General features: G+C 32.0%; 1 protein-coding gene across 4 annotated transcripts in view; it reads right to left on the bottom strand.

The window, feature by feature from the left end:
• Nucleotides 1-15,204, bottom strand: part of LOC148602276 (voltage-gated inwardly rectifying potassium channel KCNH6-like) — a 127,905-nt gene that overhangs the window by 15,202 nt on the left and 97,499 nt on the right. For all 4 annotated transcript variants that reach the window (XM_088553904.1, XM_088553900.1, XM_088553901.1 and 1 more), the window contains 2 exons: nt 2,453-2,881; nt 1,242-1,638 (listed from right to left, as the gene is read on the bottom strand). In XM_088553904.1, coding sequence (XP_088410030.1) covers nt 1,242-1,638; nt 2,453-2,881 — 826 coding nt within the window. The remainder of the gene's footprint in view (nt 1-1,241; nt 1,639-2,452; nt 2,882-15,204) is intronic.

Here is a 15,204-nt window from a genome sequence, read left to right as displayed (position 1 = left end):
ACGCATAAGAGCTGATGAAAAGGACCAAACAATTACAGTGCATTTAATGATAATATTCAGGAGAAAGAGTTGGTCTTCAATTGATTTAACAACCATCACTTGAAGAACTTCCCTCAGGTAGTTTATAGGACAATTGATGTGATATTGATAGAAAGTTTAAATCTCCTTCTCAATTGTCCAGTCAACTCCATAGGGAAATTCATCATGTAATAATCATGTTATCAAAGAAAGACCAACTCTACTCCCTGAACATCATCAGTGTATGTGCTGTAAGATTCAAATTTGCACATTTTGTGTGTGCATTGTTTTTGGATCCTGCATTTTCAACAAATCTACACTGATCTATCATGTCCATGACACATTGTGTAGAAAACTAGTATCCATCTCCATCATACACCTAAAAAAGAAATGACTGTCATTTTCAGCATTTAAGATAAAAATTTGAATAAGATTTCATGGAAGGACTTAGTGTGTTTTTTTTTCACATTGTTTCACCCACAGATAAGCCTAGCTTATGTAAACTCTCATTTGTTTTGTTTTTTTTGGCCCCAAGAAGCTCTTTTAGTTTCTTTAGATTTAATATCCAAATGATATTGAAAATTAAGAAGTTACTGTATGCATTATACCGGACATTATACCTGCAGATAGGAGTGAGTTATCAAATAGTCACTGAGTAAGAGATTTTGATATTTCTGTATAATTCGTATGTAAAAAGTAAAAATATTAATGTTCATGTATTGCAGAGAATTAGACATCACATTACCAGAGGATGACATGGAAAATGACAGAACCATACCATCATACAACCAAAGAATTACTCATGAGTTGTATAATAATAATAAAAAAACTAAATGGCTCTTCCACAAAAATCATGTGTCCACAGATTTTCCTTCATTTTGGAAAATTCAAACTATTACTCTACTGAAGATAATAAATTTTCAACATTCAGTTTTTCAGTGAGCAAGATCAAAATCCATGTTTTACAATCAAGAGAAATAGAAAAATTTCAATTTCCACATTCAGAATGAGCCAATTTAACTTTAAATTTTATAATCAAGAGTGGGAGAGCAGTCAACTTTGGATTTTATATCTGTGAGCAGGTCAATATTTTAATTTCACTACCAAGAGTTCAAATCAAGATTAGGATGGCAAATATTGTGCTCTCCTATCAAAATGTGGATTATTTCAAATATTCTTTATCACTCATGGAGCATTAAAGTAAACTGGCTTAAAATACTTACATCCAATCAACATAATCACAATGGAAAATATCTTTTCGGAATTAGTATTTGGCGAAACATTGCCGAACCCTACACTCGTCAAACTGCTAAATGTGAAATAGAGTGCTGTCACATATTTAGATTTTATCGTAGGTCCTCCAGTATCATTCACATAGTACTGATGAGTCTGTGTAGCTAGTTCATCAAGCCATCCTATTTTCGGACTTTCTAAATGGGGACGTTCCACATTGCCAATTGCATACCAAATACACGCCAACCAATGAGCAATGAGGGCAAATACTGCCATAAGTAACATGAGTACGGCTGCTCCATACTCTGAGTATCTGTCAAGTTTTCTGGCCACTCTGACGAGACGAAGAAGCCTCGCTGTTTTGAGTAATCCTATAAGTGTTGTGGTCTGAAAAATATAAGAACTCATGAAGCTGCATGTTTTTTATTAGGTATACTCCAAGCTGTAAAAATATAGTTAACATTGGATGGCAACCAAAATCCATTTCAGCATATGCCTCACCTGAATAATTTGAAATCAATCTACCTATTGGTAGTATAGACTAATATATATCTGTTCCTACGCTTAACAGTATATCATATATATTATATGCTACCAAAGGGGGCTAAATAAGAGTAATAACAAAATACTGAATACTAATCCGTTTCATGTCCAAAATAAATCTGGCAAAATAGATATTACACAACCGGAGCAGCTGGTACCACAATGGTCCTGACTTGGTACAGGCACTTCAGACGAAATGATGGGTTTAATCTAGGTTTTACGGCACACTAAACCTCCCTCTTCAATAGTGGAGTGACTATACCAGTGGTGATTTAAAGCATTTGCATGCTATGTCACATGCAGCACAAAGAACAATTCAAAAAAAAAACAATCATTACTTTTGTTTTAGAAGAAACTGAGTATTTTTCAACCAAGGATTGATATCTAAAAACAAATTTGGTAAGAGACCTTTTAATACGCATTTCCTCAAACCCCTGATTCAGGAGTCTGTTACACAGATATTCATGGCGTTCAGGGAAATCAGAGTAGTTAGTTCTTGCTCTAGTGTAGCAAATCAATTGTGAAACATAAACACCATATGCAGGAGATGAAGGTATATTGCTGCACAGTAGAGACTTCAAACAAGTACTATCTTTAAAAAAAAAAGGTAGCCTAAGGGGTTTGATTCAGACAGATTTCACTGTTTTGAAATATTTACCTCATCAGTTTCAGATCCAAATAATAACAAATCGAAAGGTATGGCTGCCACCACATCAATCAGGAACCATCCTTTAAAATAATGAACGGCGATTTTTCCTGGGTGACTGACGACTTCATCATTCTTATTTACATAAGTCGTCCGGAAATTAATCAAAATATCAACAATGAACATAATATCAACAATAAGATCAATAATCGTCAATGGGTCAGAATACCGATCTTGTACAGACTGGTCTTTGTTTTTTTTCTCCTCGCTCAACAAGAATGCTGCAACGTAAGGAGTAAAAATGGCAGTATATATCACTAAGAGTAAAATAATCCAGTCCCAAACTGCTTTGAATGGCGAGTAATGGAGTATTGTACATTTTGGTATCCGTGGCGACTGTAGTTTGTACTCTGGCAGTACATCTGCACCGAGTGACAAAACCTGAAATATAAAATAGGTTTTAATATTCTTGTCTGATGCAGTATTAAATCAAAAACTTGAAATAGACCAGCATCACATCAAAATAGTCCATCAAAATAGTCCACATAAAAGTTGTCAAACTCATCATACAATGAATCCTGTATGATCTGAATCCTGAAAGATCTGGAAACCTGTCTGAACTTTTGAACTTTAATATGGGTTCAGTTTAGATGGGTGTTTGGTTTACCAAGGTTCAAATTACATTTAAATTGGTATAAAGGTACTTTAGAAAAAAATGTCTGGTTTGGACAGGTTTTTTATGTAAAGGTACTTTAGGAAAAAGTGTCTGGTTTGGACAGGTTTTTGATATAAGGTACTTTAGGGAAAAGTGTCTGGTTTGGACAGGTTTTTGGTATAAGGTACTTTAGAAAAAAGTGTCTGGTTTGGACAGGTTTTTAGATTATGAGGGTTCACTTCTGACAGGTTTCATTGTAGAAGCAAATAAACCCCATTGGAACCCTGTACCTTCCATTGGAATCTTTTTTAACTTCATGTAAATTTAAAGAATATTTTTAATTTTCATGGTGATTCCAATCTGACATTTCAAATACATGTAGTAAAATATTCTAAGGCATAAGTATTTTTTCTAGTTTTGTAGTCCCTGGATCTGATCTGCACTATGTACATTTGTAAGTCGACATGGACAAGAGGAAGAAGCTCAATTTCCCCATGCACTGCCCCATCTGCTGGACAACAAAATACATATTCAGTGTTCTACTACAGAATTCCCATGTCCTGTGCATCAGGACACATAAAATCTAAGTAAAAATGTGATTCATGGTTGGAAAACCTACCTTTTTTTTAATTTTTGATATATTGTTTAAAATGCCATAGTAAACAGGAATTATCATCTGACTTTTCATATAAACCCTGTTCTTAGGAGATAAAAACTAAATAGAATGTACTGTAGAATTCAAAATTAAGGGAGATAACTCTGTAAATGACACTAAAATACAATAGAAACTGTTGGATTTTCAATGTGGATTATCTTTTAAGAGCAGACAGATTGGAATGAATAATTATATATTTCATCATACAGACCTATAAAGCAACTTAATAACAAAAATAAAATGTGTAATCTTTTTGGGGGTGTATCACATATTACAGAATTAGCAGGATTCTTACAAAGACTGATACTTAAGAGAAGAAAAGTTTTGTTTATCATGCTTTATTTCCTCTTAATTTGCAAGTAGAAATTTTTCAAAATAAATTTCCAAAATATTTGTCCAGGAAGAAAACTTTGATTCTGACTCAGGTTATCTGAGTCTAAATAGATATTGTGAGAATTTTTTTATCTGAAGTTTTTCTGCAGAAATTGGAATGTTTTGACAAATAAAATCTTAAAACACAGATAGTTTTATGTTAGATAAAGGTGAATAACTCTGTAGTCATAAGTTCTTTTCTTTTACCTCAGTGATAGCAGATCTGCGTCTAGCATAGCGCCTGGTTCTAACTGCAGACTTAGCTAACTTAGTATCACATTTATAAAAACCGTCACTAAAATAATCCAACATTTGTCAACTTTACGTTAGATAAAAAATTCAATATTTAATAGGCACCACAATATTCACTTGGTGAGGTTGAATATAAATCCTGCTCTTAATTTTCGAAAAAAATCACATAATTGTCTTTTCATCAATGATATCTTCTATCTTCTGGCCTTCATGAGACAATCACATTGTTCAAAGCCAGAAAGTACAATGAATGAAGTAAAATGCTGCTTTAAGAAGATGCTAAGTTATTGAATACAGTCTTCACAGTAAACAAAACATTTAAAACCATGGCTCCAAACTGTATTTTGGAGAATTTTTATGTAGATATAACTGGCCCGTATTTAAAGTGGAGAATGTACAGGTCCGCCTGAGTTACTAGCCTCGAGCTTTGACTACTAATTAATCATGAAGACTGTGTATATCTATTTAAACTATGAATGGAATATAAATTCTCACTAAATTTTTATTCAAAACTAAGCTTATTCACCATACTTTCCATCAAAGTGAAATCCAAATAATGCTTGCTGCCTCAATGTCCCCACAGAACTGCCATGCATAAGCCCTTAACAGTTAATTCAAAATTAAAAAAAAATGAACATCATACATAATAAATATCCACAGTGAGTTGACAATGGCACAAAATATTCATAGGTATTCCAATACATGCATAGCGAGTCTACTGCTTATTTTTACAAAAATCTTATATGAATCGAATTATTGTAAGCCATCCTCTAACAAAATGAAGTGCTAAATTAAGATAAGACTTCTAAAGATCATCTTTTCAATAATTCAGTCATTTAGTATAAATTCAGATACATCTTTGAATAATTAAGCAGCATCACATCCACATAAATCCTATCACGTTGTCAACTTCCTCAGCCATATTCAGGAAAACTGATTAAAAATCTCTAATTACAAAATCAAATATTTCCAACGATTTTTAATTGACAATTACCATCCACGATCAAACACCAAATGAGAAAATAAATTGGAGGTATTGTACCAGTCCGTAATATCATTTACGATCATAATGAAAAATAAACAGCTCAAATATTATCCTTTTAATCATATTTGTTTGTAATGAACCTCCAAAGAAAACTCAATACATTAAATAATTAATTTTCGTAATTAATCTTCAGCACCTGAAGAATAACATTGGCAATTTTCATGCCTCAGTCAAAATGAAACCCAATAATATCAATAAATTTCAATCAAAATTTGCTTTGATGACAGCCGTTAACAAGTTCCATACTCTTTCTTCACGTTTGCAACTATTAGCACATGCTACTACTAACACAATGAAGTGTTGATTTCATTTCTATACTGGAACAATAAAGTGTCCATCTATACAATGAAGTGACAATTTCATTCTAAGGCCATGATAATAAAACATCAACCTAATGGCCTGTTAAAGACAATTAAGAATCAGAACTATAGAAAGGCCAGCACAATAAAATACCCATCTTGGATGCTAATTAATTGAATAAGTAACGATTCCGTATAAAGTTAGCTTTAAAAAAGTTTCACGTGTTCGAAACAGTACATACATATTATTTCACAGTAGGCCAAACATTTAGGGTTTAACCAATATAACATGGCAATCGTTTAATCATAATATAATTTTCACACTGATTTTAATCCAATGTATATATTAAACTGCTAGACCACAGCAACATTTTTCTTTGCGGTTAAATGATAAGTTGCAAAAAAAGGATAAGTATCATAAATTGGAATCAAACTTCATAGCTTTTAATAAACAATTCGAATTTCAAGCCACAGGAAATCTTTTAATCAAAGAAAAATCATTGCTGATACAAGTAGACAAACATTCACAGCCTTAAACAAATATTTTGACGCTTTCTTGGCAAAATTTCCTGCGAGTTCAATTGTGAGTCTTTTGCTTAAAAATTTGTGAAAATCTGGTCAAATAATTATTTAGCAATGAAGATTCATCTAAGCTGTGCTGACAGCATTCTGAAAAGTACAAATATGGCTAGAAACTCTTGCTAAATAATTATCCACAACAAAAGCAACAAGTTGGCTTGAAAGAAGTCAGCAATACCTCCAAAGAACAATTGATATATTCAAGCATGAAAGAGATGTAAGTGCTATGTCTTATAGCTAACATATTGAAACATAAAAGAGATTTAATTGCAATTAAGCTTGTAAAATATCTATTGGACAATAGAGACACACAAACATATTATGAAGTCATTTCATAGCAAAAATATCACTTGAGAAAAAAAAATATGAAGATGTAGGTTCAATATCTAGCACAATGGAATGAAATGATCACAATGCTGTCAGTAATCCACTACAGTACTATAATGTCCAAAAGTTGTGCCACATATTCCAGATTTTAATCCAAATAAGCTGTAACTCAAACACGTGTACCAGTACATATGAAACAGAGCTAATCAGTCAGCTCCCTACTGTTACTTCATTCTGTAGAAGTGGAAATTGTACATGTACCAGAATTTGCTTTTTTTATAGTGAATGCCCAATAGCATCAGTTAATTGATAGACAGTGCAAATCCACTACACAAGAAATCTCAAAATATTCCAAATTAAACACAATAAGCATTGGCTGATCATTCTTTTTATACACACATTCACTGAGAAAAAAAGGAATAGTTTGCGAGATGCCTTATATCATTATTCATTGAAAAACAGTGCTATTCATTCTGTAGGAATCTGCAAATTGTACCAGAATTTGTGTTTTATTATCTCACAATAATTGCACAACAAAGAATGTATACTGTGGAAAAGAATGATACCATCAATAAAAGGTTAGTTTTAGGTCAGACTAAAAATTCCATTCATACAATAGACAACACTTTACTACATCTTATATGGTAGTTTTTTCACATAAACAGTTGAAACAATTGGCTTTATGTCTGTAACACAGAAAAGATTTTAGATCTGATTGGCTGATATTCGTTTATGAACTTTCAGAGAATATAAACAATGTTACTTGTTCTTCCATTTTATTTTATTGTTGCGTGACACAGCATTGCTGTTGACAATTCATCTGTTATAAAGAAAGGTAATTAAGATATTGTGTCGGATAATTTTCGTGCCACCAGAACTCGGATCCAGCTAGATTTACAACTAAGCTTAGATTTAATGATTGGACTTCAATTTCTTTACCAATCATTGCTTAAGTACCAGACTTTACAAATATCATGCAGGGGGTGAATCATGAATATCAAGAACTCATATTACATAAACAGTTACATAAAACTGGTCTCAATTTGTCATTTGGTTCTTGCACTTTAAATATTATAAAATAATAACAATAATAATAATAAAATCTTTATTTCAAGAGGGTTACACAGTTAGTTTACAAGCTAATCTTCCCTGAGACCCTCACACACAAAAACTATAACTACTAAAAATTGAAAATGAACAACACAACACAAAACAAAAGCTGATTTGACAATACTAAATCACTTTAAGACAATATAATATAGAACATTAAAAAAAAACCAGTGTAAGCGGCAACAATTTTCTCTTTTATGATACTCTATTCAAAAGTGTTATAGATTATGCATACACTTGTATGAATGTTAGAATGTATTTATATAATCAAATCAAAACTGAAAACTCTTGCAAAATGCCTACATAAATTTTACCATTTCTTTACATGTTAAAATAACAATTTATTTTCAAAGTTTCACTGAGAATTCATGGGACAAACAATGTAATAGAGGTGTATACCTCTGCAGAGCTTAAAAGTCGGGGCTTTCAAAATCATTTTACTAGTGGGACGATGATAGTAGAAGTTTTTTACAAAATTGACTTGAATAAATAATACTGAAAGTCCAGATTTTCCTCCTGTTCTGCTGACTGACAGCATGGAGGCAAATTACTCACACATGTAAACAATATTCATACACTTTTGTAGAGATTAAAATAGGATTTTTAAGTACACATTCTCAGCTTATATTTTGACTACTTTTGATCAACATACACACAGATTACACTCTTACAATGTTATTGTGTTATGGATACTACATTGCTGGATGGTCATTTCACCTGGAAGTGGTAATGAGACTTCATGTATAGAAGAGTTATCATTCCTGATTTCATTTATTTAAGTGAAAAATAAACATAAGGTATAATCTAAATTACAGAGCTGGCTAAAATAAGACTGTAGTGACCATGCAAAGTCAAAATACAACTGGGGAAAGCAAATTATGTCTACTTAAATGCATATTTCGCTTTTTTTATTCTTATTTTGACCATATCAACATTTAAAATATTCATTTGATACACAATGTGTCTAACTCATCACAAAAATACATTGTCTTAAAACACTAAAGTAAATCTAGTGTTGAGAAGGACAAAAGATGTCTACCACAATGTTCTTGTGGGTAGAGGTATTAACATTACCTCCACCTCAACACAAAAAGTGTTTGGTCTAATCAACCAAAAAGTCATTGACAATGACATATTTAGACTAACTCAACCTAACCTAGAAGGCCTGTTTTTCACAGGGGCCCCCACCTCATTTGTTAGTAATGATTTTTTTTTTTTTAGTTAATCAAATGTATCTGTAAGACACTAATGATGCCCCCGCTGGCTAGATTTGCCAAATTAGGAACAAGTTTATTTTTGTATGAAGACATGGTTTGCAGATTCAGAAATCCTTTCAAGTCTTGTGTTATTCATGGTCTGGGGATCAATTTGGGGATCAGAAATTCCTAAATATATGCATATCTACATATTGTATCCTGGCCACATAGTGTCACGAAATTCTGTTTGATAGTGTCAGCCTAGTTGCGATGGGATAAAGAGGACTTATGGATGTATTAATGGACACATAAACAAAATGTTAATACCCCCATAACAAATTCCTAACTTTGTTATTTGGGATATATTTCTGACAAAAATAACAAAGTCTAACTATCACCCAATTCCGTAATATTTCATGAAAATCAAGATCCTATGACCTTGCACACCACATTATGCGTAGAAACATCTTGTAAAAAATATTTTAGATGTAGTTCAAAAACTACAGAAAGAGATAGCCATACAAGCCATATAGCCCTATTTTTGATGACAATAAGTAAGTTTAACTTTCACTAATTTATGTAATATTTCACGAAAATCAAAATCTTTGACCCTGCACACCTTCATCATGTGTATAAATATCCTGAAAAATATTTTAGATGTAGTTCAAAAACTGTATGAGGAGATAACTGGACAAGCCATGATCCATATACTTCTGAGTAACATGACTAAGTGTAACTATCACTAATTTATGTAATATTTCATGAAAATCACAATCCTTTGGCCCTGCACACCTTCATCATGTGTATAAATATCCTGTAAAATATTTTAGATGTATTTCAAAAACTGTACACGGAGATAGCCGGACAAGCCATATAGCCCTATTTCTGAGTAAAATGACTAAGTGTAAATATCACCAATTTCCGTAATATTTCACGAAAATCCAATTCCATTGGCCCTGCACACCTTCATCATGTGTATAAATTTCCTGTAAAATATTTTAGATGTAGTTCAAAACCTGTACAAGGAGATAGTTGGACCAGCCATTATCCATATATTTCTGAGTAAAATGACTAAGTGTAACTATCACCAATTTCCATAATATTTCACGGAAATCAAAATCCTTTGGCCCTGCACACCTTCATCATGTGTATAAATATGGAGATAGACAGACAAGCCATATAGCCCTGTTTCAGAGTAAAATGGCTAAGTGTAACTATCACCAATTTCTGTAAAATTTCACAAAAATCCTCTGGCCCTGCCCACCTTCATCATGTGTATAAATATCCTGTAAAATATTTAAGATGTAGTTCAAAAACTGTCAAGGAGATAGCCGGACAAGCTATGATAATGTGTCGGACGGACGGACAGGGGTAAATTAATAGGACAGTTTGTCGTGGGGGCATAAAAATGTTGACATAACCAAAAAATGTCAAAATAAATATTTGACTGATGCAGCATTTTTTACCATTGTTTTAGAAAAGATAGATGATGCATTGTTTGAGACATTTTGTGTTTGTATCAGTCAAAAAATGACTGTGGATGGTCACATCAGTCATTGTTTGTGTCTGGTAGTGATAGTAAAGTAAAAAATTGTTAATACAGGTAGACAAAAAAAAATCATTGATTGTTCGATGGGTTTTGATCATGAATCATTTCTACCACTGGTTACTATTGCCTGAACTTATATGGACTGGTACTTAAAATGTTCATTTGTTTTCTTATAGAGGTAAATTAATTAATGAAACAAAGCTACATAAGATGGATTCAATTTTCTTTGTGATCTTTTCCATTCCTTTTCCATAATATTAAGGCATTTTTAATTTGACACAAATGATACCATTCTGTCATAGTATACGTTTAACCTTAAGTGTCAGTCCTTGTAAGAATCAGGCAGTATGTGAAACATGGTATGAAAAAAATGCATCATTTTAATAGTGTAATTTGACCATTTTGTACCATTAGAATCAAGGAAAACTGACAAGATTTTCCATATCATGTTGGTGCATTGAGTTACAATTTCAATGAAATGCACTGAAAATGAACATTTCAAGGGCAGATAAATCTGTCAAAACCCAATTTTTCTATCATTCTATTGAAAAAAAATTTGAGCAAAGCCACTGATGCAGAGATCAAATGATGGTCTTTCAAATAGACAAAGCATCCTTCAGTGAAATCATATTGTCAGATCGGTGGGTTTTTGATATGCCTGTTTCTGATTTTTTTTCCACTTTGCCTGATTCTTACAAATACTTACACTTAATTGACATTTCTATGTACAAGACCAGCATTATCTAAACATTTAGACTTGATAGGGCCAGCATTTTCTGTTGATTGAAGTTTAAAACTTAGCAATAACATAAAGTTCCTCATTCGTACAGGAAGAGTAATCAAGGGAACCAAGATTCTAGCGGAAATCAAAATAATATAATCCAGGGACAAAGACCAGACATGGAAAACAGACCAACACAACAAAGAACATAACTAAAATCATATATACAAAGTAACAAAAGTAAATGAGCAACTCGGACACCACTAAAAAGTTGATATAGGACAGCAACAAAAATCATTTATAACATATGTCCCATTGATATGAAGCCACATACTGAATTTAAAATCAATGCATGGGAGGTGAGAAAAATTTTCATTATTATCCCATATAGTGAAAAATTGATAAGTCCCACAAACCAGGAAGTTAATATCAGACGGCACCCATAATTGCTTTTATCGCTTATAACGTATGTCTATTCAATATAAAGCCACAAATCAAATTAGGTATTAAGTGTCGTTCCCTGTAAGAATCAGGCAGTATGTGAAACATGGTATGAAAAAAAGAACATTATTTTGATAGAGTAATTTGACTATTTGTACCATCAGAATCAAGGAAAACAGACAAGATTTTCCATGTCATACTGGACCATTGAGTTACAATTTCATTGAAATGCACTGAAAATAAACATTTCAAGGGCAGATAACTCTGTCAAAAACCTCATTTTTCTAAGATTCTATTGCGAAATTTCTGAGCAAATCCAATGATGCAGAAATTAAATAATGGTCTTCTTCTCAAACAGAGAAAGCATCCATCCTGGAGTGATATTTTATGTCAAGTCGGTGGGGTTTTTACATGCATGTTCTGATTTTTACCATTTTGCCTGATTCTTACAAATACTTAAACTTAATAATGCATTGGAAGCTGAAATAATTGCAACTAAAATCAGACAGACATACAAGTTAAGGGGGTAAGTTTAATAAATATTTGTTTTTACTTCTTTCCTTAAATCCAATAGAATTCCGAATTCAAATAATAACTTCTGTGTGTGTTTTTTTTACAATTTTATCCAGGAATCCATCAACCAAATAATTTTTGAACAGTTTAAACATAACAACAGTATAAACTGCTAGAAACCATGTTATATTTTAAAAAAATATATAGAGATTCTGTAGGGATTTTCCACAGCTTCCCTAACTATTAACAAAAAACTGTTAGATAAAATTTCTTAAAAATTGGTATAATGAACATCTATCTTAGATTTTTACATATTTCAAAAAGAAAATTAGGGGTTACAAAACTTTTTTTCTAGTAATATAAAAAAAAATTCCCATTACATTTCTGCAGAACATTTTCCCAATTATCTCCCCCTTGAAAGAAGGTTTGTAAAATTAATGTTTTTTATTATTTTATATAAGTTTATGTCAAAAAATGTTTTTCAATGTAAAGATAATTTTTTCAAATATTATTTGCTCATTTAAAATAAATATTATGATTTTGCAAGAAAAGAATGTTTCGAGTACATGTATGATCTACCTTAAGTAACCGGCGTTTCGAGTACATGTATGATCTACCTTAAGTAACCGGTGTTTCGAGTACATGTAATAGGTATGATCTACCTTAAGTAACCGGAGTTTCAAGTACATGTAATAGGTATGATCTACCTTAAGTAACCGGTGTTTCAAGTACATGTAATAGGTATGATCTACCTTAAGTAACCGGTGTTTCGAGTACATGTAATAGGTATGATCTACCTTAAGTAACCGGTGTTTCAGATGGAAATAAGCACCAATACACCTGAAATGTGTTTTAATGCAGTTTGCAATAAAAATTTTAGAAATCTGAAGAAAACATTTATAGTGCTTAAAGGGGTTTATAGCCTTAGTCTTTCAGGAGCAATTGGCCAAAAAATTATCTCTGCAAATTTTAATTGGTTTTTATTCTGTGGAATAACTATTATTCGTGGGGTACCAATTTTCATGGTTTTACATGGGAAGGCCAATCCACAAAATTTGGTTCCCAATGAAAAGGAGATTCACTTTGATATTTATACTGAAAACCTCAAACCACAAATTCAAGAATCAAAGAATTTGTGCTTCTTCCCTAATCCATGAAAATGGATATCCACCAGTTAATGTACCAGTACTTTCAAGGTATAAAAAAGACAAGAAATACTCCATTCATTAGATCAACAAGTGGACAGTCTATCAGTCAATAGTTTTAGATACTGCAAACATCTCAATTTTCGGGGTGTACTAATTTTCACTATTTCCATGGTGAAATTGATTTTTAACACTATACACGTATAAAGCTTATATTTTTTTGAGATCACGAAAACTGATACACCAGAATACATGTATGTTCAGTTGACAGAATCTGTGAAGGTTAATTTGTTTATAGTAAATTAATCTACTTACTCTAGTTACTCAAAAGAAAAACCCCGTTTGCCGAGGAATTTACTCTTCATCTTAAATAAAGGATAATAACAAAATTATCAGACTGATAAAATCTAGGCAGAAGTCAAAAGTAAAGTCAGTATAACAAATTGCAACATCGAGATAAAAAACTGGGAAGTTGAAAACCACCAATATGGTCCTGACTTCGTACAGGCATTTCAAAATGTAAGGTGGGATAAACCAGGTTTTATAGCATGCTAAACCTTCTGTTTCCATTATGGTTCAATATTTCTGGTAAATTTTAATGCAAATGGACACCATAAAATTGCCACCTGTCAAAATGGGTAAAATCAGAAGACCCAACAGTACAGAGTATATAACCTATAAATAAGTGAAAATAAATGGAACTAAACAGAAGTTGTCTTAATCTAAGTCATGAATTTTAAATTAATTCTTAATTTATAGTCAAAGTGATTGAATTTTTTTCACCACAACTTTTTTTCTTAGCTTCTTTTTTCATGCCAAATTTCTTGGAGTTACTACCAATTATCTTTGTCTTTTCCTGATCAAAACAAGTATTCCAATGAAACTCTGATTGAAACTGTTTAGCGATTTCTACTTCACTAAAAATATATTAGATGCAGAAAGAAGAACTTTTTGAATAATTTACCAAAAATTTAGTGATCTGCCATCTGAAGTAATTCCATCTACTGAGTGGCATTAAAAATTTTCGTTAGATATTGCAAGAAATAAAGACAGGTAAGATCTATAGTTCCTGGAAAGAACCTAATCCGAACCCAATAGGACCAGCAGTCCTTTATAAATGGGAAAATTTCATGTGCCTTCAAAAAATACATTTTTCTGCCATCATAACAATTCTAAACAGCAATAATAACAGACACTGAATTTAATTCTTAAAATCAATGTCAAGATTTATCACCATTTTTCACTTATGGGTCGTACAGTGGCAATTACGATTTCTATAAAGTTTCATAAATTCCTGACCTATTCTGACTCTGACAATAACATCACGGAAATGTTCGATGATTAATTTTGGAAGTTGCCAAGAATAATCTCAAGAGGTACAAATGTGAAGATATTAAAACTTAGGCAACTCAAAAGCAATTTCTTGTTTTTGTATACTTTTTTCAAGTTCTTATTTTATATAATCATACAAAAACAAATGACGCAAACAATATTATTCAGTATTTCAAGGATTTTTAAATACTTCTCTATCTAAGAATAGGGCAAAAGGTGTGGCACAGTTGAAGGAAAAAAACACTGAGATTTTATTGAATTGACCAAGCATTTATACCTGATTACCTCAAGAAATAACCATAGTAGTGTTTGTAAAATTTTCCCACATATTTTCCTTCTATAAGCAGTTAAAAATATCTACGTCACAGATGCTTCAGGATAAATTTAAATAGCTTTCTTGAGGAAATGAATATGTTTAAGGCAAAAAAGACCAAATTGAGAATTATGATGTGCCACCATTCGCCTCATTCTTACACAGAATGGTACTTGATAGGCATAATTTGACTACGAGCCAACCATGCTGTTGTCTTTCTGTGTATATATGCTAAAGAAGTGACTACCAAATTTTAAAGT

The sequence above is a fragment of the Perna viridis genome, chromosome 11 (assembly GCF_037379345.1).
Source record: "Perna viridis isolate PV_CMFRI_1.1 ecotype Kerala chromosome 11, ASM3737934v1, whole genome shotgun sequence".
NCBI lineage: Eukaryota > Metazoa > Mollusca > Bivalvia > Mytilida > Mytilidae > Perna > Perna viridis.
This window is presented reverse-complemented; position numbering and strand designations above follow the sequence as displayed.